This window comes from Heteronotia binoei, chromosome 1 (assembly GCF_032191835.1).
Source record: "Heteronotia binoei isolate CCM8104 ecotype False Entrance Well chromosome 1, APGP_CSIRO_Hbin_v1, whole genome shotgun sequence".
Classification (NCBI taxonomy): Eukaryota; Metazoa; Chordata; class Lepidosauria; order Squamata; family Gekkonidae; genus Heteronotia; species Heteronotia binoei.
The window spans coordinates 110,548,916-110,573,441 of NC_083223.1; the positions used below are offsets into that span (position 1 = coordinate 110,548,916).

The following is a 24,526-nucleotide window of genomic DNA, read 5'->3' on the forward strand; positions in this document are numbered from 1 at the left end:
ATGTATTTACTTATTTCTGTTTTACCAACAGTGATATAGTTCCACATTGGCTTCTTCAGCACCAGTAGTTATCTAACTCTACCCATTTAACACATGACATGCTAATACTGAACATAGCTGCTGACAGTTTGGCAAAAACTCTTATGGATGATCGTAAACACCGAGTCTACTCCTTAGAGTCTCTAAATTTTATGCTTTATTCTGTTTCTTTACCCATTCTAGCATTAGCTTCAGATCCTGATGTCTCTCATCTTGTTTTTGGAAATTAAAAAAAAAATGAAGACTTTTATTTTGCCCTCAAGATAATCATTGTAATGAAAAAAGTAAATATACCTCTAAGACAGGTGTGTTACTCAGTGAAATATTATAGTATTAATCCATGATTTAGTGGAATCCTAACAGATAGCAAACCATGGCACAAATGATTCTTTCTGATTCTTGTTTCAAGTGGGTCATTTGTCCAAAAGACAATTACATAGAAAATTCTTTTGTTCCCACAAGGCTTGAGAAGACAAACCAGAAACACCATAAGAAGAAAGAACCACACATAAATACAAGCATATACACACAAACATTACTTTCTGTCAAGTACTATTTCAGCACCGCATCCTTTCCTCCAGGAAAGGGGTACTTGGATAATCCCTCAAATGCTCATACATCTGCCCCTCTTTTACTGCACTTCTGCTCTGATCAAGAGCAGAAAACATCTCCAAGTCGATGTGACCTGCTGGATTATACTTCCATGATCACATGTGACAATGGATTTCATATGGCCCTCCATAGAAGGCATAAAGTGCAAAACTGTTGAAACTTCACACGGTGTGTGTCTATTGTTTCAGTGTTCTTGTCTTTGACTGTCCTCCTTTCCCTTTGGATTCTTGAGCTGCAGTAACAGGATATTTTGATGTATATCCATTGTATCCATTTAGAAAGACACACTGATAGTAGCGGACAGAAGCTGGAAAAGAAAGAAAAAGAGTGATCAAACCTTGTAGCCAATATTGCATTACTATATCACTGATCTGAGGAAAAATGAAAGGAACAATTCTAATTAGAAAATGGATTCTAGGATTAGGGATAGCCACAAACTGCATTTTGGTGGTTTGATTCGTGGATATGCAGGTTCACAAATTGAAACAGTTTGTGAGCCATTTAAAGTTTAAACCCCTCCTTTCTGCTCCCCACAGCTTTTTGTAGGGGACAGAAACCAGGGGTCTCAAAACAGCTGAGCCATTTAAACCCTGCTTTCTGCTCCCTGTGGCTTTCTGCTCTTCATGAACCTCCAATAACTGCATCAAAATTTGTGGAAGTTCATGGTGGTCCTTCGGTTTGCGAACATTGCTTCATGAAATGGCCATCAGCCGGTTCATGTCCATCTCTACTTAGGTAAGCAGCCACAGTTTGCCAAAGTGTAAATTGTCTCCATCTAAATTTATAGCAAGATTAATACCATTCACAGTAGTACTCTCTGTATTAGGTCATAAGAACATAAGAACATAAGAGAAGCCATGTTGGATCAGGCCAACGGCCCATCAAGTCCAACACTCTGTGTCACACAGTGGCAAAAAAATTTATATATACACACACACTGTGGCTAATAGCCACTGATGGACCTGTGCTCCATATTTTTATCTAAACCCTTCTTGAAGGTGGCTATACTTGTGGCCACCACCACCTCCTGTGGCAGTGAATTCCACATGTTAATCACCCTTTGGGTGAAGAAGTACTTCCTTTTATCCGTTTTAACCTGTCTGCTCAGCAATTTCATCGAATGCCCATGAGTTCTTGTATTGTGAGAAAGGGAGAAAAGTACTTCTTTCTCTACTTTCTCCATCCCATGCATTATCTTGTAAACCTCTATCATGTCACCCCGCAGTCAACGTTTCTCCAAGCTAAAGAGTCCCAAGCGTTTCAACCTTTCTTCATAGGGAAAGTGCTCCAGCCCTTTAATCATTCTAGTTGCCCTTCTCTGGACTTTCTCCAATGCTATAATATCCTTTTTGAGGTGCGGCGACCAGAACTGCACACAGTACTCCAAATGAGACCGCACCATCGATTTATACAGGGGCATTATGATACTGGCTGATTTGTTTTCAATTCCCTTCCTAATAATTCCCAGCATGGCGTTGGCCTCATTATATTCTAGGTAGTCAGTCCCCTGTGCAAGCACCAGTCAATGCCCCTCATTATATTCTAGGTAGTCAGTCCCCTGTGCAAGCACCAGTTGTTTCTGACTCAGGTGACGTCACATCACGTTTTCACAGCAGACTTTTTATGGGGTGGTTTGCCATTGTCTTCCCCAGTCATCTACACTCCCCCCCCCAGCAAGCTGGGTACTCATTTTACCGACCTCAGAAGGATGGAAGACTGAGTCAACCTGGAGCTGGCTACCTGAACCCAGACTCTTAATCCCAAACTATGTTACTTAAAGCCCATCTACATGAAGTTTTCATAAACAATAGAATCATATGGTACAACTCTTCAGGTAGTATGCTACTTCAGATTGCTGGGGAATAGCACAGCACATGCTCTACTCCAAAAATATTCTCCATTTGAAAACACTCTGCAAGTAGAAAGCTAGCATATCAATGACAGAGTGAGGTTTGACCCAGAAATGCCCCATTGTTATTGTGTTTTTAATGCAAAATATTTACTTCCAGGCTCTTGTGTAACATAAGCCAAGATTTAAAGTCTGTTTTCCAATTGAAGGGCTTTCATACATGCCTCTTTACTGAAATAAGGGCCATAGACCAGTGAGTTCCTAAATATCTGTACAAGAGCTCATGCCACTATTGCTGACTCTTATTAAAAGCAAGACCTTTTCATGATGCCCTATAACCAAATTGCCAAGAACTTTGATATTTTTTCCTGAAATCCACAGGCTGTGCACATGATTCTGTGCAATGATTCTTACTTGGGTAACTGTATCAAGTACAGTTTCAGTAAGCAGCCATGTTGGTTTCAAGAGAGTCAATGTTTCCTCCATCAGCTCTGACAAAGGGAGCATTGATGCTCAAAAGTGTTGGTCGAATGTAGCTATATCATGTACAAAATTACACACAATATGTTGTATGCATGTGTCAATTGTCACTTGCCCCATAAAATATACACAGTGGCCAGGGAATGATGAGATATCTGAGGGGCAAAGTAGACAAGGAAGTGTCCTCAGGCTTGATCCAAGGCCACCCTCACCATTCTAAAATCTGAGGTGATTTAAAAGCATAGAAGGATGAAGTGTTTTTGTCCCAATGCACTTTTTAATGTGCCAGAATGGCTGCAAACCTCACCCCTCACAGTTATTACAGGACTTCAAAGGCAATTTGGAGGAAGCAAGAGGATTTGCCCCACTGTGCTATAAGCCCAATCAGAACTGGACCCTTGAGATATTTAAAAATTGCCTCATTAAGGTTTAACATGATGGAGGTGTCCATAAGTCAGACCCAGGGATGCTGTCATGTGTAGTTTGGCCCAGAGTAAAAATGTAATTAGAAGCCAGCCTGAGCTTTTAGGAAATAATGTAAATGCTTGTGCTCTTATGGGAAGCAATTTATCCTTGCATAAATTTTTGATGTTGGTCTTTATATTTGATGTCTCAAAGTAGTTCCAGCTGCCTGGTTAAAAAAATAAAACAAAACCCTAACCCATACATCTTGAACTGAATACCAAACCTATTATTTGCCCATTAGAGAAATCTCTATGTTCTTCCCTCAAGAGTTATGCTGGAGTGTTACAAACATGTCACCTAGCAGATATCTTTCATAGTAAAAAAACTTTGCAGAAGTTAAAATACAGATGGGTTGTTATGAAAAAAACAAAATAATTCTCCATTTTAATAGTGTGGTTTGTTGAAGGTTAGATTTTTTTTTTATTCAGCAAGTGATCAGGTGGCCAAAGAGGGAGGGCAGCAGTGACATGGTGCCCTAAGTAATTGCTGGAGCCCCCTTCTGCCCTTCCCCAAAGAGACCCAATAGGTCTGAAAGGGGCTAGGTGTTTCCTGCACTAGGTTCCTGGCCGGCCCCTTCCACTCCACCCTACATTGAAGCAGCAATGGCTGCCCCCCCCTCCACTGTCTCAGTGGCGGTGCAAATGAGACCCAGGTAAGTCTGGATCCTAGCTTGTTGAAGGTTAGATAATTTTTTTTATTCAGCATGTTTTAATAAAATTAAATGATTTGTGTAGGAAGATCTGTCTCTGTTTGTGATGACATAGGTAGGTATCCAAAGGTGTAAGGTCAAGGCTAGGAGGCAGCTGGACTGACAACAGTGAAATGAAAACTGTCTCTAACAGATGTTCTTTTTGGAACTCGTCATGTGCTATATGGAGAAGGCCACTGCAGTGATAGGACAATGTGGACCAAGAACAGGGAGAAGATACAGTAAGAGACTGAACTTATCCAGGAATATGAAAGAACTCTGGGGAATGAAGGGGAACAGATGTATGTTACTTTCATAGGAAGGTGTGAACAGCATGAAAAAAAAGTGATTGTTATTATTTTCTAAACCAGAAAATAATTTTAGATAGTGCACTATCAAAGAGCTTGGGGGTACTACTGGAGCCTGCCTTGACAATGGAGGTTCAGATAGCAGCCACTGCTAAATCCACTTTTTTCCATCTTAGGCAGGCAAGGCAGTTGGTCCCCTTCCTAGAGCGCAGCGACCTGGCAACAGTGATCTATGCAACAGTCACCTCAAGGCTTGACTATTGTAATGCCCTCTACATGGGGCTGCCCTTGTGCCGAACCCGGAAGTTGCAGTTAGTGTAGAACGCGGCCGCCAGGCTGTTATTGGGGCTTCCCAGGTGGAAGCACATTCAGCTGGGACTGCGGGATAAGCACTGGCTGCCAATAGTATACCAGATTCGTTACAAGGTGCTGGTTATTACCTTTAAAGCCCTATATGGCCTAGGACCTGCCTACCTTAGGGACCGTCTCTCCCCACATGTTCCCCAGAGGCTACTCAGATCGGGATCACAAAATCTACTAGTAATCCCCGGCCCGAAGGAGGCCAAATTAAAAACCACCAGAGACAGGGCCTTCTCAATTGCAGCCCCCTGCTGGTAGAATCAACTGCCAGAGGAAGTGAGGGCCTTGCAGAACCTTGTGCAGTTCTGCAGGTCCTGCAAAACTGTCCTCTTCCGGCTGGCGTTTAACTGCCACGGCGTCTGTATTCAGGGAAGTGGAAGAAATGCCGTCACCACAGAAACAGCACCAAACTAATATTCTGTTCTTAACTGTTTTAACTATTGAATATTTTGTTTTATTGTTGAATGTGTAATTTTAATACTTATTAATTTTAACTGTCTGTTGAGATTTTATGCTGTGAGCCGCCCTGAGCCTGCTCACAGGCTATAAATGATTTATAAATGCTCACAGGATATAAAATAAATAAAATAACATAAATAACATAAAGTCAAAAGGAGCCAAATTTGGCAACATTTTCTAGTGAATTGAGGAAATTATATTAGCCCAGTCTTTCAGGTGTCTGTGTGGATATTTTAACTATCATGCTGCCAGCTTTCTCTATTAACTATTTTTTAAATCAAAACAAAATTTTGATGCTGAATGCTATGATCAACATTTTTATCTAGAAGAAGAAGAAAAGAGAAGGAGGAGGATATTGGATTTATTCCCTACTCTTCACTCAGAGTGCTTTATAATCTGTGAGGCAGGTGGATCTGAGAGACCTCTTCAGGAACCACTCTTGAGAGAACAATTTTGAAAGAACTGTGACTGGTGACCCAAGGAGGAGTGGGGAATAAAACCCAGTTCTCCAAATTACAGTCTGCCACTCTTAATCACTACACCAAACTGACAAAAAGGTGCCACAGCTGAAGAATACTGGAACCTGATCTCTAATTTATATAAGCAATAAATATGAATGTTTCAGGTTTTTTTGCAAATCTGATATTTGTCTTTGGAAGCTGCAAAAATAATTAAGTTTATAAAAAAAATCAAATTTTAAAAATCAGATTTAGAAATTATTTTCTTTTTACACATTCCAGTTTCAAACTTTTTAAAAAGGGGCAGAGTTCAGTATTTCTCTGAATGTTCAGGAAAACTCTGAGGTCTATACCCAAGCCAAAACTACACCTGATATTAGATATTTGTGTTGGCTCAGGGACACCCACAATGGCACAAAGCCCCCCTAAAATTCTTGAAGTAACAAAAAATGTATCTCCTGGAATTTCAGGAATGTTTTGAGGTTTTAGGAAGGTGCAAGAGTGGAGAGGGAGGCAGCAAGGAAGCAGCTGTTATTTGCCAAGAGACACATCAACTAATAGCTGATGATTAGGGAGACCATCAATTTTAAATTTTACATTTTTTAAAAGAAAAGGATCAAACTGGCCCCCAGACTTCCCATGCTGTCATTCTCCTTGCTGGAGGTTTCTCCCTGCTGCTGACTTTGGAGGCAACAGAGCCTGTACCTTCAGGTGAAAAAAGGTAAGTGAACTGGAAGGCTCCTGGATTCCTATGAGATTGGCTGTCACGGCAGTCATTTACTCTGCCGCCATAGGTGTTCTTTTTTTAAAAAACCAGCAATTGAATAGCATTATATTGATATAGCATAGCACTAGGTATACCAGGTTTGCTGAATTTCCTGGTGTCATCATTTTCATTTAAAAAGTTCCGAGCTCCTTTTTCTTTAGAGACTGGAAATCTTGCTGGTCTCTAAAGTGCTGCTGGACTTGAATCTAGTGGGCAATTTCACTCTGGTTAAAACAACACAGGGTCATTCCAAATACACACAGTACTTGTTTTTAGCCCTAAAAGCATCAACAGCAAATTTCCTGAGCCCCAACATTTTCCAGTTTAGCTGGAAGCAATGGGATATAAGAACCTGCAGATGATGATGATGCCAAGAACTAATATACAGTTGGCTCTGTGAAATATATGGTTTTCTGACTAACACTAAAATATGCAGGAGAGAAAGACTTCTGGAAAGATCTTCACAGAATTGCCAGAGAGAGAGGAGGGACATGGACTGTTGGTAGATATGCTGCTGTCTGTTTTGGAATAAGAGGATCCAGCTCTTTCACAGATACCCATCAAGCAAGCCTATTCTCTTCTATGCTGAATACTTATGGTGCTTTAGTTAAGTGATTGTTTGTCACTCATAATGAATATTTCTGAAACAATTTTTGATTCAAGCAAGCACCTAGTGAGCTAAAGGTATCTCATTTTTTATTTCTACCTAGTAAGTAACTGAAGGTTAAGTTTTGACACTGTAAGGTAATACCCATCATAAAAATATAGTAAGGTATGTTTAATGTGTAAAATGGTCACAAATCCTAGCTGAAGAAAAAGTGACAGCTGTGTAATTCAAAGTGATTTCTACATTACATTGTCATTTAAGAGTAATCTGTGTCACATTAGGTTGCTGCCAACTGTTTGCCTTTGCAGTTCCTCTATCCTGGCTTCTCTGGAAATGAGGCAGACCCAATGGGTCCTCATCGTCCTGTTCCTCAACAAGGTAAGGTACAGGACAACCACTACACTCAGCAGGTATGAACAAATTTTACTGGCTTTTTTCTGCTTATTTTCCTCTGAACAATTTTTAAACAATGGCACAGTGCATGTTTTGTATGCAAAAGATCTTATGTCCAGTTCCTGACATTTATAGTTAAAAGGCACTCAATTAGCGGGAATGTATAAGACAGTTTATTATTTTCATAGTGAGGTGCATAGGGAAAATGTGAGGGTTTTGCTTAAGGGCATTTAGTAGGACCATTTGGTACTTCAAACTCTGACAGCAAACATCAGTTGACTATTTTCCCACCTCAAATTGACAGGTATTAAAAGATGTTCACACTAGGGATGTGCACAATTTATTTATTTATTTTTTAATTCAGGTATATTGGATCTGAAAAAATACCAGCTGTGACGGACTCAGGTCCTTAGCCTGAGTAGCTGAGAAACAGGCTTGCAGCGATTGGCTAGAACGTTGCCCAAGCAACAGAAAAGTATCCTTTGGAGGTTTGCTCAGCAGAAAATCACCTCAGGATTTTTAGTCTGAGCCAGGGTGTCTTCGAGTTAAGTCTTCAGTATACCAGTCTGAAGTGAAGACAGTGGGCTTAGGCCGGGCAGTTGTAAAACCAACTGGATGAGGGGCTGAGAGAGGCCAGAGTGGCTGGACTCCTTGTGGGAGACAGAGCTGAGTGGACTCCGTCTGGAAGAGGGAGTTTTCAAGCGGTTTGAAACTCTCTGAGGGAGATTTTGCCAGAGCATCAGGCAATTCTCCAAGTACAAACTAGATCACACAAATACACACAGAGGGGAGAACTGGAGTCTGGTGGTCAGAAGGGTTACCCAAGACTCAGACCAGAGGACTAGCTGTGGGGCTGAGACGCATCAGAATTGAGGGGTGCGAGTCCTGGAAGATAGCTAGTGTGAAAGGGTTTGTGAGGGAGAATACTGACACCAGTCAGGAGTTCTGTGTGTGTGTGTAAGAGTGACTGAATTTGTTATTTATATGATTTGGCACTGCCTAAGTTAGGGTAAAACATCTGAAGCAACAGCATTCTGAGTGCCCAGAAGGCATAGACAGCCTGTGTGAAGTAGAGTCTAGTGGGACTCTGAAACCTGCCTGGTTATTGTTTATTTTTAAAGATCGTCTGCCAAAGTTGTGTTATATTTTACCTCAGCCTGATTAGTCTCCACTCTCTGTAATTTTTTCATTCTGCCAACCCGCTGCCAACTGATTTGCCTCCTGCATATTGAACAGTCATAATCAATATTATTTCATCCCTCTTCCTTATAAATATTTTGTGGTTTTTGCCTTTAAAACAGTCTGGTGCCAATTATTAAGAGTTCTGACAGGATTTCTGGGAGTGTTACTGAGGGACGGAGGGAAGGTGACCGGGGAGAAATTTAAAGTGGTTGCCTCCCGAGAAAAGCCTCTGACCAGGTTCCTCACACCAGCATTCTCTGTCCTTCAAATTTCAATGCCAGTATGGTATTTGGATTTGGGATTTTTGGGGAATCCTGAATTTTTCTGGCTCTGTGGAAACCATTACAGTCAATGGGGAATCTATCCAGGGGTATCTGGGGTTCTAAAGGAGGCAGGTTTTTGAGGCAGAGAAACAAATCTGCAGTGTAGCTGCTGGTGAATCTCCTCAGAACAACTCCACAGTTTAAAACAGATTGGACCAGGGGGTCCAATTCTATGGGGCCCCAACGAAGGTGTCCCATCTTCCATTTTTTTCCAACAGGGAAAAAACCTGCAACCCCCCCCCCAAAAAAAAAAAAAAAATCCCCAAGGGCAAATCAGAGAACCTCTGCAGTAGAAACTGAAGAGTGTGTGTGTGGTGTGTTTTGCTATGAACAGAGTGCCCAGCAAAACCCAGTGCCACTGTGGCAATGACAGCTCAACAAATCCAAGCGGATGGGGGGGGGGGAGTCCAGCAGAACACTCCAAAGGTATTTAAAGGGCTTGTGGTCCCTTTAAACACCTTCTGCAAATCCTGCTAATCTACTCCAAAGGTATTTAAAGGGACTGCGAACCCTTTAAATGCAACTATCTAGAGTTCCTGAACAGTTCCAAATATTTTGGGGGTTATTTGGGATCAGCTATACCAGGTAGCCAAAATGATCCTATATGTATATTCTGCTGGAAAAAATAGCCAAAAAATACAAAGAAGGTATATTTCTGCTTTTTTTTTTTTGGCTCGGCTATACCAAATGCACATCAATAATTCACACTGGTTGCTTACCTAATATGAAGCACCTCTTCTAGAGATAACCCTCAAGCATTTCTATAGGCCCCTTCCCCCCAGCCTCCTTTATGGATCAGTTTTGAGGTTATATTCCTGTTGCTGAAAAAGTTTTGCTGTGATTTGGAATCTTATTGGGATTTTGATGGATTATCTTGATAACAGTTGTTATTTTAGGGGGTTTTAGTGCTTTGATCTGAAATATGTGTCTAAATCATCGCAATTTGGTGGGATAATCTCTAAATTTAGATTTCAAAGTGCTACATGCTGAGAGCAGAAGACAGCAGAACATCAGATTTGTATGCTGGGTAACAAATAAGTCCAAAGAGATTCTGATTTTAGAAATGTTACACTGAACATTTGCTTTTCTTATTTCACAGACCTACATAGCAATGTTGTTTCTATTAGTGCTTGAGATAAAATGCTGGGGGACGGGAACATTAGCTCATGTTCATCACAAAGAAAGATCAAACTTGTTCCGAGTCAATTCACCTGCCAACATTAAATGGCACTTTTAACATCTATGCTAGAAATAGCAAAGGTCACCTCTTCTGAGAAAGCCTCCTTATCGTCCTTGCACAATAAAGGAAATCTAGGCTATACTAAACAAATATGCATCTCTAACAGAAACCAATGGCTTGTAATTGAAGTATAGTATTATATGATATACTGCTGGAAGGTATTTCGCCAAATATATTTGCTGGGAGGTATTTTGCTAAAGCCCCTGCCCCCAAAATAAATATTTACACAAAACTCCTGAAGTTTGTGGTTATATAAAGATGTTCTGCCTATGTGATGAAACGCCTTTCAGAACAGGAGGATATTCCTCCTTACTCTTGAACTGTTCTCACATTTGATCAAAGGGTCATCTTCAGTAAGCACCTAAAGAAGTCACACACAAAGCAGCATTAAAGCCACCACCACATATTGCCTCAAATTGTATAAACCAAAATTCTCACAAAATGTTTAAAAGTTCATAAGGGGCATCTGTGTGTTTCTCCTTCATTTCGGTCTTGAGAGTTTTTTTCCAGAAAAATAAACCCAGGTGATGCTAGTAAATTCCCATAAAGACCCTTGTAGTGCATTGGGGATTTGTGTTTCATTTGTTTTGTGGCAGATTAATTAAATGGTTTGCAAAGAAAGGTATCCCACAAGTGAAATGTTCCCAAATGAGCACTGCTTTACTTAAGTTGGCACAGTCTACCAGAAGGCCAAAGTAATAAGCTGAACAGAACATATCTGTACTACAGTGAGCACTGCCTTCCCCTCCGATGGGTGATGCTTGTAGAGGAAAGCATCGTGTCATTAGACTCACATACATGGTTCTTCCATTCACAGGTTTTTAGGGTGATACAGAATCAGATAATTATGAAGTAATTCTCATGGCACCTGGGTTTATTTTTCTGGAAAAAAACTCTCAAGACCGAAATGAAGGAGAAACACACAGATGCCCCTTATGAACTTTTAAACATTTTGTGAGAATTTTGTTTTCACAAAGAGGTTTTAGAACTCTGCATTCCCCCAGAAAAAAAGTCTGCATGGTACTGTGCTTAAGTGTGAATATAAAGGTCTAAAAAATTCAATTTCACAGTGACCCACCTGATTTCCACGCCAGTGTCTTGTCATTTTTCCTGTTCATTGTTTTTCTCTGCTTAAGTTGAGGTGTGGAATTGTTTTCTTGTGTTGTGAACAGACAGGAAAATACAAAAAGGAATGCTATGGCCATTGCAAGAGTTGTCTTGCAAGACCAGGTCTTGTAATTAGATGACAGTGTTCAGAACCATTTAGCTGTGCATCCAATGACACATGTGGATGCACTCGTCATTTCTCTGGGAATGCAATTCCCATCCATTTAAAACAATACAAATTTCATCACTGGGTATCTCTCAATTGCTATATTCTAGATCTCGTCTTTCGGTTCCCCTTTGGCAGCAGTTTACCTTTTGTCTGTCACCAAATAGCAGCATCAGGTTTACTAAGTTTTAGTTAACATTTCCCTACAGGGAAATAAAAAAGTTTTCAGGGTGCCAATGACTCGGGTTTTTTTAACTGATTCCTCACCAGCAGTTGCTCCACCCCTGGGCTTCTGCTTGAGCTGGCCCAAGTGATAGATTCCCTATCAGTTGCTGCGCAGGAACCTTTTGATCCACAACTACCTCCCATTCCCCTCACAGCGACTAGATCTGGTTCTTTGGAGATCTACTTAGCTACAAGGGGAATGGGACCACCCATGCAGCAACTGGTGGGGAATTGATTGTTTGAGCCAGCTCAAGCAGAAGCCCAGGGGCGGAGCAATGGCCAGTGAGGAATCAATTTTAGTGTGCCAGTACAGATAACATTTTTAAAATCACAAACTTATGTTTTCTACAATACTGACAACCCCAGTATGTCACCTGAGGAGGTAAAATGTCTTTAAAGCCCTAAGCAAAACTTACCTGTTGACTTTGCAGCTTTTGAAATCTTGTCTGGAAGGAAAGAAACCCACAAGTCAGAGGGTTCTCATGAAAGGCAGCTTAATAGTAACAGTCAATCTCTTTGCTATTAACACAGTTAATTCACTTGAAAGCCCTGGAACAACTTTTATAATGTAATTAGAACATCTCTTTTTAACAAATGCAAGCATCTAAGAAACAATCCTGTATGCAAAGGGTAAAAGTTTATTATGGGGGAGACCCTACCTGTTTCAAGCAGAAGGATAGCCTGCCATGCTCATAACATGGACATTTTCTTGCTACCCAATCACTAATCTTTCCCCTGAGGTCTGACTTTTCTTATTAGAGTGAATAGCAAATATAATGCTCTCATTTTTGCAATCTACAACTCTATTGCAAATTTTCTGAAATTACATTCTGATTTTGAATAGAGATTTTTTTTTAAAAAAGAAGATCCTTGCAACATAACGTAAAGTTGGGTTATGATTGGTTGTAGGATAGCCCGCCTCCAGGTGGGGCCTGTGAATCTCCCATTTTTACAACTGATCTTCAGCTCCCGTGAAGAGAATAGCTGCTTTGAAGGGTGGACTCCATGGTATTATACCATGCTGAGGCTCCTCCTCTCCCCAAACCCCACCCTCTCCCTGTCCATCCCCAAAGTATTCAGGTATTTTCCCACACAGATCTGGCAACCCTGATTGGTTGTATTTGGCATTTTAAAACATATCAAAAGAAAAAAAAATGTCATATTAACCAGGCCATAAAGTTTGGATTCATAGATCAGCAAAGTGGAGCTACTGGAGGGATATTTCTCTGCACACTGGAAGAAAATCCCAAGTTTGTAAAAAAAATCTTTAAAAATGCACTGAGAAAAGAACATAAGAGAAGCCATGTTGGATCAGACCAATGGCCCATCAAGTCCAATACTGTGTCACACAGTGGCCCAAAAAACCAAACAAAACCCAACTGCCATTAGGAGGTTCACAATTGGGGCTAGAAGCCCTTCCACTTTGCCCCCCCTGCCACCAAGCACTAAGAATACAGAGCATCACTGCCCCAGACAGTTCCAACAATACACTGTGGCTAATAGCTACTGATGGACTTCTGCTCCGTATTTTTATCCAATCCCCTCTTGAAGCAGGCTATGCTTGTAGCCGCCGCCGCCACCTCCTGCGGCAGTGAATTCCACATGTTAATCACCCTTTGGGTGAAGAAATACTTCCTTTTATCCATTCTAACGCAACTGCTCAGCAATTTCATTGAATGCCCATGAGTTCTTGTATTATGAGAAAGGGGAAAAAAGTACTTCTTTCTCTGCTTTCTCCATCCCATGCATAATCTTGTAAACCTCTATCATGTCACTCCGCAGTCAACATTTCTCCAAGTGTTTTAACCTTTCTTCATAGGGAAGGTGTTCCAAACCTTTAATCATTCTGGTTGCCCTTTTCTGGACTTTTTCCAATGCTATAATATCCTTTTTGAGGAGCGGTGACCAGAATTATACACAGTATTCCAAATGAGACCGCACCATCGATTTATACAGGGGCATTATGATACTGACTAATTTGTTTTCAATTCCCTTCCTAATAATTCCCAGCATGGCGTTGGCCTTTTTTATTGCAATCGCACACTGTCTTGACATTTTCAGTGAGTTATCTACCATGATTCCAAGATCTCTCTCTTGGTCAGTCTCTGCCAGTTCACACCTAATCAATTTGTATTTGTAGCTAGGATTTTTGGCCCCAATGTGCATTACTTTGCACTTGGCCACATTGAACCTCATCTGCCACGTTGATGCCCACTCCCCTAGCCTCAACAGATCCCTTTGGAGTGCCTTGCAATCTCCTCTGGTTTTCACCACCTGAACAATTTAGTGTCATCTGCTAACTTAGCCACTTTCACTGCTTACTCTCAACTCCAAATCATTAATGAACAAGTTAAAGAGGATGGGACCCAGTACTGAGCCCTGCGGCACCCCACTGCTTCCCATCTTCCACTGCGAAGATTGCCCATTTATACTCACTCTCTGTTTCCTATTAATTAGCCAGTTTTTGATCCACAAGAGGACCTGTCCTTTTACTCCATGACTCTCGAGCTTACTAAGGAGCCTTTGATGAGGAACTTTATCAAAAAGTTTATCAAAAGCTTGCTGGAAGTCAAGGTAAATAACATCTATTGGGTCCCCTTTGTCCACATGTTTGTTCACCTCCTTAAAGAACTCTAACAGGTTAGTGAGACAAGATCTTCCCTTACAGAACCCATGAATTCCCGGATCTCCTCTGGAACCCTTTTTAAAGATGGGGGGTGACATTTGCTACCTTCTGGTCCTCAGGAACGGAGGCAGATTTCAATGAAAGGCAGAAGAAAGAAGACCTAGCTTTCAGTGGCCATTTTGAAGGTTGCTCTGCAATCAACAATATTGCTTAGCATTCCAAGCCTGATTTCTATAAAGGAAACAATGGGGGAGCACAGGGGGGACTTGGACAAAACAACCTTTGAAAGGGTCTGCTCTCCTCCCCCTGTCGTGTCCCCTGAAAGTGAAGGACTTGCCAGTGGCCACCAGACAGCTGGGCGTGGCCAGCAGTGGCCACTACATGACTTCATCAGACTTTTTCTAGGGAGAGGCTGCCAGAAGAGGGAAGGAAGGAAAGCTGAAGATAGGGGAGCAGATAGGTAGGTTTACTGGTGGATGTGGAGAAGATAAGAAAACAGGAAAAGGGAAGAGGCTATGATGACTGACAAGGAAGGGAATAAGGAAATAGCAGGATAGGGGCTGCAGAAGAAAACGAGAAGCCCTATATGTTCTTGGGGGTCCCCTGTTGTATAATTATTATTCAGTACTAACCAAACAACTGCCTCATGGCTACAGAAGTAGTTCTAAGTGGAGAAATGTCATGCATGTGCCAGTGTTTCAGCACTGGAAATGGGTTTCTGAACTAGACTGCAAGGCCAATGTGCACATTCTCAAATTCCATGTATTTCATCAGACTATTATATGACTTTTATTAAGGGAGGTAAGATATAGCATCTCTGTATTTATTTATTTACTTCACTTTTACCCTGCTTTTTTCTTTGATGGGAACCCAAAGTTGCTTGCATTGTTCTCTTCTCCTCCATTTTATCCTGTGAGGTAGGCTAAGCTGTGAATATATGACTGGCCCAAAATTATCCAGCAAACTTCCATGGCCAAGTGGGATTTGAACGTGGGTGTTCCCATGTATTAGTATGAAACTCTAACCACTAGGTTAGCTCCTACTGCAAACTGAAAAAAAGGACCAGTATGCTGTTTCAAGACCAATACTTGTGGGAAACCTGTATTTAGTTCCATTTTCATAAAAAGCTATGAAAAGTATTGGAATGTGCACATGATTTCAGGCTTGTGGTCACTAAAGAGCACCAACTGACAATTTATCCTTTTATGTTTTAGAATATATATATGCAGACTGCTTTTTTCCTTGATGGGGACCCAAAGTTGCTAACATTGTTGCATATTAGAGGATCCATATAATAAGAAAATGATGCTCTGCCAGGTCTATAGTTAAGGACAGCAATAGTTGACATCAGGTCTGACTTCCTTTATCCTTCATCTGTCCACCCCTCCAAGGGGCAGGAGACAAACACTTGGAGTTAAATCTGGAACAGTTTGATTGTTGTCATTTAAAAATTTTAATCTGTTTTTGTATTACTGTATGATTGGAATTATATAGTGTATTTATTGAACGTTGTGACCCACACTGAGCCCTATTTGGGGAGGGCAGTCTAGAAATCAAATTGATTACTTAATTAGCAAGCCATAAATAAGTAGTAATACACCTGCGCTAATATACCTGTATCACAGTAATACATTTTCCAGGAGGTCTGCCATCTGGATCTGATCAAGTACAGACCTACTTAGCTACAGCAAGGCAGCATCATATATCCCTATGCCAAATAAAGATGTCTATCATAGCAAGATATTATAGGTACATAATGATGCCAATCCAGAAAAAGCTAGTTTGATCAAGTGCCACTGAAATAAAAGGAACTAGTAGTTACCTGTTGTCACATTGTGATGTTGATGGGTTTCTTTTACTGCTGGAACTGTTAAGAAAACAACATCTAATTAACTTTGGATTCAAAGGTCAAATTTAACATGACAAGCACATTTGTACCACTGAAGTTTTATCCAGTTAAGCAGATATTATATTCAGTGTACAAGCTCAAACATAATATTTTTTTTTTTTAAAGATCTTTTAAAATCAAAAGGAAAACAAGGTTACTATTAAATTCAATTTAACTTAAATTCCACGGAATCAGTAGAATTTAAAGACTGGTCAGTACTTCTTGTGCTAGAGCAAAAATAGATGTAATGAAAAGGGATTTTCACGTGAAAATCTGGTTGCATATAAGAGGATCCATATTTCATGAGAAATTATCTAATAGGCTCAGGCATATATTGGTGTTTATGAGCACTTTTCTGTTTAAATTAGATCTGAACCAAATTTTCACAATTTTAATGTCAAAATCTTCATTGCCAACAAGAGACAATCTTGTCATACAGGCATGCAATACAATTTTCTTTAGATTTTCATTCAAATCTTGGATATGCCTTTTGGGCTGATTTTTATGGGAGCTCATCCAACACAGCTCAGGAGCTTTGGAAGGAGGGCTTAGGATCTCACCTAGCAGGCTGGTCAATTTGGGAGAAGGCAGTCCTTTGGGCACCCTGGGCACCACTCATCTAGGGCTTTAAAGGTAAGAACCAAGATTCTGAACTGTAGCCAGAATCATATGAGCAGCCAATGCAGATATGAGGTGATGATATGAGCCCTCTGTCTGGTCCTCAGCAATAATCTTGCTGCCTCATTTTGGACCATTTGCAGACAGTTTTTATGTACCATAGAGAAAATGAACTTCCAACTACAGATCTGGTTCCAGCAGCATCCCTAAGCTACAAACCTGTTCCTTCAGGGAAAGCGCAACCCCTTCCAGGACAGGCAGACTCCTCAGCCCACAAACAACTTTGCTATTGCACAACAACAAAGTCTTGTCTGGAGAGAGCTGTTTTTTTGTTTTTTTTTTTACATTAGTCCTTCCCATTACTTTCTCCAGCAACGTGTTCAGGAATTCTACAGGTAGTTGGCTATACAGATTGGGCTACAATGTCCTTAGTAAGCTGCCCAGTTGGAATACATACATTTAATACTTGATGATGCACACACTGTAAGAAAAAATATAGGGCATGATGTGTCTGATATTGACATCTCCACTAGGATGGAGAAGATGATGCAGATGAAATCTGTCCTTTGAGTATGATAAGCATAGAAACTGAAAGAGATTGTCATACCAAGCTTGATGATTTGTGGAAGATGTAGAAAAGTAGGAAATCCAAACAGTTCAGAGGAATATATGAACTCAGGTCTTTACTATTCTTGCATACACTATACAGAGATCCTTATGATTCCTAAGACCCATGATATATATGCTTGCAAAATTTTACATCTTTTCTTCACTTACCTTTGGCCTTTTCCTCTTTCAAGTGTGTCTTCTGTACTGTTTTTCCTATATAGGTTAAGAAGATGAAAACACAGCAGGTTATAAGAATGTGAAAGTCAGTTAAGTAATGCTACATTAAAATGTGTTAGTGAAATTAACACATTCACGTGGTTTTCAAGACAAGCTATCTAGCCCTTACCTTGTTTTTCCTTCACAGGCTTGACTGATTTCTTCTTGTCTAAAAAAGATATCCAAGGCATCATGACTGAATTTTAGCAGGCTTAGAGATTTACAGCTTCAGACATATTTACAGATGTCTTACACTGTTGTCAATAGCAAGGGTGTATATGCCCTGACACAGCATAGTTACTTACATGCCACAGTACGGACCTCTATAAAACATTATTCAAAATATGTTGATACACGTTTGTCCTTTTTCAGCATCTCCTTTTCAACCTCCAAGAATAGAGTCAATCAGCTGTGACTTCACACAAGGAGACAGATTGAAATCAGCTAAGGTGGAGTGCTGGAGGCATCAGTGCCATTCCAATATTCCCTGCTGAGAACAGCAGCAGCTATCTGGCAGTGTGCCTTAGAATTGTTCATTTCTTCCCTCTATATGATCCTATGCTATACCACAGATTCGTTCAATGTCTTCTAGCACACAAGCTATCTGCTCAGATGTGAGCAAGCTGCCACTGATCACGCCAACCTAGATCATTCTATCTCTTTCATAGGCACTCACAACCTGAATCAGTGCATATTCCCTTGGAAGTGGATCACGGTCAGATTTTAACTCCAAATAAGGGTTATGGCAGGAACAGAATTATTGACAATTTCAACTAAATCCCTTCCTGGCTTAAATTTACTAAGTTTTCATAGAGGTTAATGGATATGCCATTTTATTTGCTTTATTTTATTCTGAATTATCTTTAGCCTGTCTTTCTCTAAATTTACTCAAGGTGGCTTCAAGAATATGAGCTCAGGATCTAGATTTGTTATTCTTCAGTTTTGTGGTGAACTAGATTTGTTACTATTTCAGAAAAAGATATTTCAGAACAAATATATATATACCTGCTACTATAATTTCAGCTGATGGTTCTTCAGAAAAAGAGGAACAGAAAGTTAAAGTCATGGTTTACAATGTAATTACAGCAGATAAAATGAAGTTGACTAAGAACTGAAAGGACTTCAGAGAATGGCTAAAAAGAATCCCAGACTTGCTGTATACAATTTTTTGTTACAGTCTTGTTTAGTTTAGGGAAATAGGGGAAAAGATTAATAAAATGAGGGTGTTTTATGAAAACGGCAATCAGTTTTTTCAAATGTTGGGATAGATATTCTAATCAGTGCGTTCAATTGGAACTATTGATATTTTTGTAAGACATTATCATTAATTATTAATGATAATAACATGTTTAATTTTGTAATTTATATACAGAAATTATTTTAGTCTTGTAGAAAACATTAAAGGAAAATAGAAAGAAAATAAACAGTAAACTGCAATAACGGCAATACATTATATATGGCAAATTTACAACACATCACTTGTGCAGGATATAGCACTTTGGAATACAGCATGCATTTTGGTTAGGTTCATGCATAAAAACAGCACATCTGAAAGTCATACTTTAAAATATTACAGTTCAACATATAGAGTCTTTTGACAGATGCAGCTTATGGTGCCCATAAAAACTTCATATGCAAGAAGGTATAAATTATTTTACAAGCAAAGAGAAGAAATCCCATAGCACCTAAGCATTTACAATTACAATAGGGTTTCCCCCCCTATTTGTTTTCCTTCAAGTAAATAAACCTTTCACACTTTCACCATTTTATCAACCCTTATTACACACCTTCTAGGAAAGAAGGAAGTTCTTTCAACCAGTAAAGGGGCAGGAGAACAGGCAGGTAAAAGAACTCAGTCCAAAATGAACATGATAAACAGGAGAATGTGTCAAACCCCGAATTCCAGTAATGAGATCTTTTGTTATTTCAAATAGATGCATTTATTAGAATAGCAGGAGATGCTTCACTGACACTTGTCAGTGAAAAGACAGAGGAATACAGGTTACACATACACTATATAAGATCACTAAGCTGCTACCAAATGGCGGCAACATTCGAACCTAAAGGTTAGCAGGTCAACATAACACTGTAACTTTCCACTACAAAGCGTTCTAGCAGGGACCTGTGAATAGATAAGGGCTCCTGGGAACCAGGGGAGTTGACACGATGCATTCCACAGGAAATGCAACAGGCGCCATCTTGGGTTATAAACCTTGATCTGCCAGATGGCCAGGCCAGCTAGGTAGTAAATAACAAAAAACAACAGAGGCCTTGAGCCACAGTTACAGAGAAAGTTACAAAGAAAATGGAGGACATGACAAGATGATAGGATGAACATGAGGATGGTAGGATGGCTCAGTTGAATGGAAAAGGTGAAAAGAGAAGATTTGGCCTTATGCTGTAGGTTTTCTGATCCGACAGGGTCCTTGTTCCGTGAACTTCAAAATACTGATTACAGCAGCATATATGTGGCCCCTTCTTGTTGAGAGCCAGGAAAGTGTAGATGTTCTAGTGTTAGAGGATGACTGAGAGGACCCAGGTTCAAATCCCCACATATCAATGATGCTCACTGGAGCAACACTGTACAGTTCACTATCTCTCAATGTAATCTACCTGCACAGGTCTGTTGAGAGGTGAGAGGGGAAGGTGGGGTATAAATATAATAAATAAATAAATAAATATCCAGAGCTCTGAGCTTCTTAGAGAAAGGGCAGCATAAAATGTAATAATTCTGATTACTTCATAATTTTGACTGTAAACTTCTCTTAGAGAGCATAGGCAGGCTTTTTATGTCTAATTTACATTGATTTGTTAAGAGGATATGTAAAAGCTCTGTCATAGAGCAGGGGCATAGAAAAGGTCCCAATTCAACCCCTGATTTCTCCAATTAATAAAAATTCTCTCAGGTAGCAGGCCTAACAAAGACTTGTGCCTGAGTCTTTGTAGATGCAGTGCCAATCAGAATGACCAATGTTCTCATTCTATATATGCATAATTATATTAAGTCTTGAACTTTTAATGGAGACTGCAAACAACACCTTCAAACACCAGACTAGGATATAAACCTTGAAGCCACCACAACTTACTCCTTGTGATTCTGTTACTGCCCTGGAGAAGCCCTGTTTGTGATGGCTCATAAACATTATTGTCCACAAGTGGAGCACCACCTTGCCAAAGCAAGCAGCTGTAAACAGATTCAGTATGAGGACTGTATACTGACATGAACTCTGAGACTTCCATATGACTGGGAGGGGGGCAGGAATCTGCCTGGTATAATTCACAAACTATTGAATGAAACTTAAGGTTGAATTTTGCATGCATAGTGTTTCCAACACTCTGAGTCCAAGATTTTCCTCTCCGAAGTGTCAGATAATCCAGGAATTCACTGGGTGCTTTTGGGCAAAACACTATTGCTCAGTGCACCCCACCCCGTCCATTTCCGACATGCACATCATAATATTAGTGTAATTTATTAGGCAGTTAGATGTAATATAATGTATGCAAATCTTTTGCCCATTTAAGAAAAATGCTGTGCAAATGCTGTGTAACTTCTGGGTATGCAACTAAGAACTCTCAAACACCCATGTCTGCAACTTGCTTCCTGTTCCCTGATTGCAAACAGACACCTAATTTTTCAAAGGTGAGTTTCATAGTCCATCAGTTTTTTCATTTGTGTTCAACATGTTCTACTATATTGCTTCCTAACCATGCAGTACAGCACAACTGGTTTTTGCACATGCACCTTATTACACAGCTTGAATCAATCCCTCCCCTTTTGCATAACTTTTCTAATCAGAAGGCAACTGTTTAAATAGACAATTAGATCATTAAAAAACATATAAACTCATCACCAATGCTGTGTTTCAATAAAATCTTACCCCTTGGTGTTTATCTAAGTAGTTCCAAGTGATGCTAATAGATGCTGATCCTTTTGAATCAGCAGCTTCTTTGTGCATGCACAGTTTTGGGAAAACCCAATGCAAACCAGTTTGGCAGGCATTTGTGGCTGTTCGGCATGAACCAAACAGACTGAGTGATCTGATTGGCATCTTTGAAAACAGCAAGTTTGATAGTCAAATGTGTTTGCTGTGAAATTCACAGGATCTCTAAAGGCAAACTGTTTTATAATAAACAGAAACCACAGGTTCAATGGTTAGGTACCATTCCTTGCCAGGACACATATTCTGAATTCACAGGCTGACTTTCTTCTTGGCATCACCTTTGACTTCACTGGCATTAAAAGAAACCCATCATTCACTTGTTCAAATCTTACATCCAAAATAATATGAACTCGATGATAATCAGATGGTTACTGTTTCATTGGGGAGGGGAATCTCTCACTCTCTATTTTGGGCACAACATAACAATCAGTATGCATTATCTGTTCTTTAAAAGTGGATAAAGCTTCTGATGTTGCAAAATGATCAACTCCAGCCAGAGGCATTTAATTACAGATAAAGGCAATAAGATGATTTACATATCACTTTAAAATACAGTGCCAATTATGATTTTTGATTGCCATTATTATCTATGTGTAGATAATTTAGGGCTTCATACTCTGAATATCTTGGCATGATCTAGCACAAAAATGATCCAGAGATTATTAATTAAAAGTTAATTTATCAGTTGATATACATGGAATTCCTGCACTGGTTATGAATGTCTCTCATCAGAAATAGTCACTGAATTGAAACAGCTGCCTGCCACTCCGGCATCAGTTCCATGAAATATGTTTGTGAAGCAGCATTTTTCAACTTCTAATAGGCTCCATTTGCAAGTGCTGCAGAATGAACCACCAAAATGTCTGCTTTCATGTCAGTTTATATAAAGGGCACATGATCACACTGAATGTACTTTCCTAGAATGTGACAGATCAAAGGTATTATTTTGACAGTTTTCTAGACATCAAAACTATGTCCTGTAAGTGAGCACTGTGTTGTATTTCATGACACTTGAGCAACTAGGTGCAGCAATAGTGTGGTTAGATGAGAACAGACAACACAGGTGATGGGGGGATGGTAGAGGGTATAAACACTAGATGATAAAAGAATGAAACAGCACAAAACAACATTTGAAAAAAACAGGTAGAAACACTGCTGCCACCTGCTGGCAATGTTAGGTATGGCAAGCAACACTTCCAAGAAATTGAACAAAGTTGGAGTCCAGTAGCATCTTTAAGACCAACTAAGTTTTATTCACAATGTAAGCTTTCATGTGCTAGAAGCACAGTTCATCAGACAATAGGATGGGATGGAGTTAGCAGTCCTACATATATTAGTATGCAAAATACTGGAAATATTTTGGAAATACTGGAAAAGAATCATAAATTGTGGTCTGGTGATTGAAGTTGGGGTCTTAGGTATCCTAATTGTTCACACGTAGGATACGTAATTACATAGACATCAGTATTCACACTTAGAATACCTAATAACATAGACATTAATCTCCTACTCTGACATTTATTGCCTTCACCATTGTTTCTTCCCAGTCAACACGAACTAAAAATCACCAGACCCAAATTTGTGATTCTTTTAATCTGCTAAAAACATTTCCACTGTTTTGCATACTAATTCACTGCCCACTCTCTCTATATGTAGGACTGATAACTCCATCCCATCCTGTTGTCTGATAAAGTGTGTGTGTAAGAGAGAGAGAGAGAGAGAGAGAGAGCGAACAGATGGGGAGGGAAGGAGGAAGGGAGGGAGGGAGGAAGGAAGGAAGGATAGCATACATAGTGAGTCTCCTATTTTATCTTTATTACAAACTTGTGAGATAGGCTTCCATCCTGTGGAAAACACACAGAGTTTCCCCATGTTCCTCTCCATTTTCTGCAGCCCCATTATCCTATGGAAAGATCATTCCTGTGGATCAATGTTCCCTCTGAGCTGAGTTAGCTCACCGTTTTTTGGCTCACACATTCAGGAAAAATGGCCCCAGAGCAAGCTAATGTATACTGCTTTAATGCCAGTAGCTCACAAAGCAGAGTTTTTGCTCACAAGACTCCACAGCTTAGAGGGAGTATTGGTGTGGATATTCATGTGGAGGAGCAGCCATGTGAGTCAGTGGCCTGAAATGATGAGAGACACAGGGATGAAATCCATCCCTATTCCTTAGGGGAGAGGAAAGAGAAGCAATTTTGTCCTAGCTCCTCCTAAACCCACTTGGCTATACTTCCATGCAAGTCCAGTGGCCACAGGGATGATCTTTCCAGGGGTTTGAAGAAGCTGCAACAGCAGTGTCCCATGCATGGAATGATCTGATACACCCCTGGAATTGGCTTAGGTTACCCCAGTGAACTTCATGGCTGAGTGGGAATTTAATATGAACCTTCCCAGACCCTGTGGACTGCTTTGTCCACTGCACATACTGCCTTCCCTATGTGCATGTGTGTGTGTGTGGAAAGAATTAACACATTCTCATTGTGTTCCAAAACTGATTGGTAAAAGACAGCAGACTGAAAACTCACTGTAAAATAATCTGCTAGCAATATTTAGTAAATGACATTTAGTTAATTTGATTGTAAGGTTGAAAACATAATAAGTAAATATCACACACTCATAAAAGGAACAATAGCAGTTAGCAAGCTGTGTTAGTATGATTATTGTACTTTATAACTTTTTTTTAAAAAGACCAAGATGTCATGCATATGAATCAAGCCAGGAGCTGTTATAAAAGTAGAATTGTGTGTACTTGTAGTTTCCTTTGATTTAGCTAGAAAGAGAAGAATAAAAAAGAGACAGAACAGATATGAAAGGAATGAACCTAGACTGATGGTTTTAGTCTTGGCTCAATATACATTATTTGAAAACTGAATGTAATTTTGACAGATATATGTGATACTA

General features: G+C 39.9%; 2 protein-coding genes across 2 annotated transcripts in view; both read right to left on the reverse strand.

Annotated features, from left to right (window-relative positions):
- Nucleotides 1–318: 318 nt before the first annotated feature.
- On the reverse strand, nucleotides 319–18,765 carry LOC132586585 (triadin-like). The gene is made up of 6 exons (XM_060258683.1): nucleotides 18,690–18,765; nucleotides 17,815–17,853; nucleotides 17,637–17,681; nucleotides 16,176–16,220; nucleotides 12,144–12,173; nucleotides 319–958 (listed from the first exon to the last, which is right to left on the reverse strand). The coding sequence occupies exons 1-6, from the start codon at nucleotides 18,748–18,750 to the stop codon at nucleotides 828–830; spliced, it is 351 nt and encodes a 116-aa protein (XP_060114666.1). The 5' UTR covers nucleotides 18,751–18,765; the 3' UTR covers nucleotides 319–827.
- A 5,517-nt stretch (nucleotides 18,766–24,282) lies between these two features.
- LOC132570393 (golgin subfamily A member 6-like protein 22) overlaps nucleotides 24,283–24,526 on the reverse strand; it is a 162,680-nt gene continuing 162,436 nt past the window's right edge. The window contains exon 30 of the mRNA XM_060237008.1: nucleotides 24,283–24,395. Coding sequence (XP_060092991.1) covers nucleotides 24,283–24,395 — 113 coding nt within the window. The remainder of the gene's footprint in view (nucleotides 24,396–24,526) is intronic.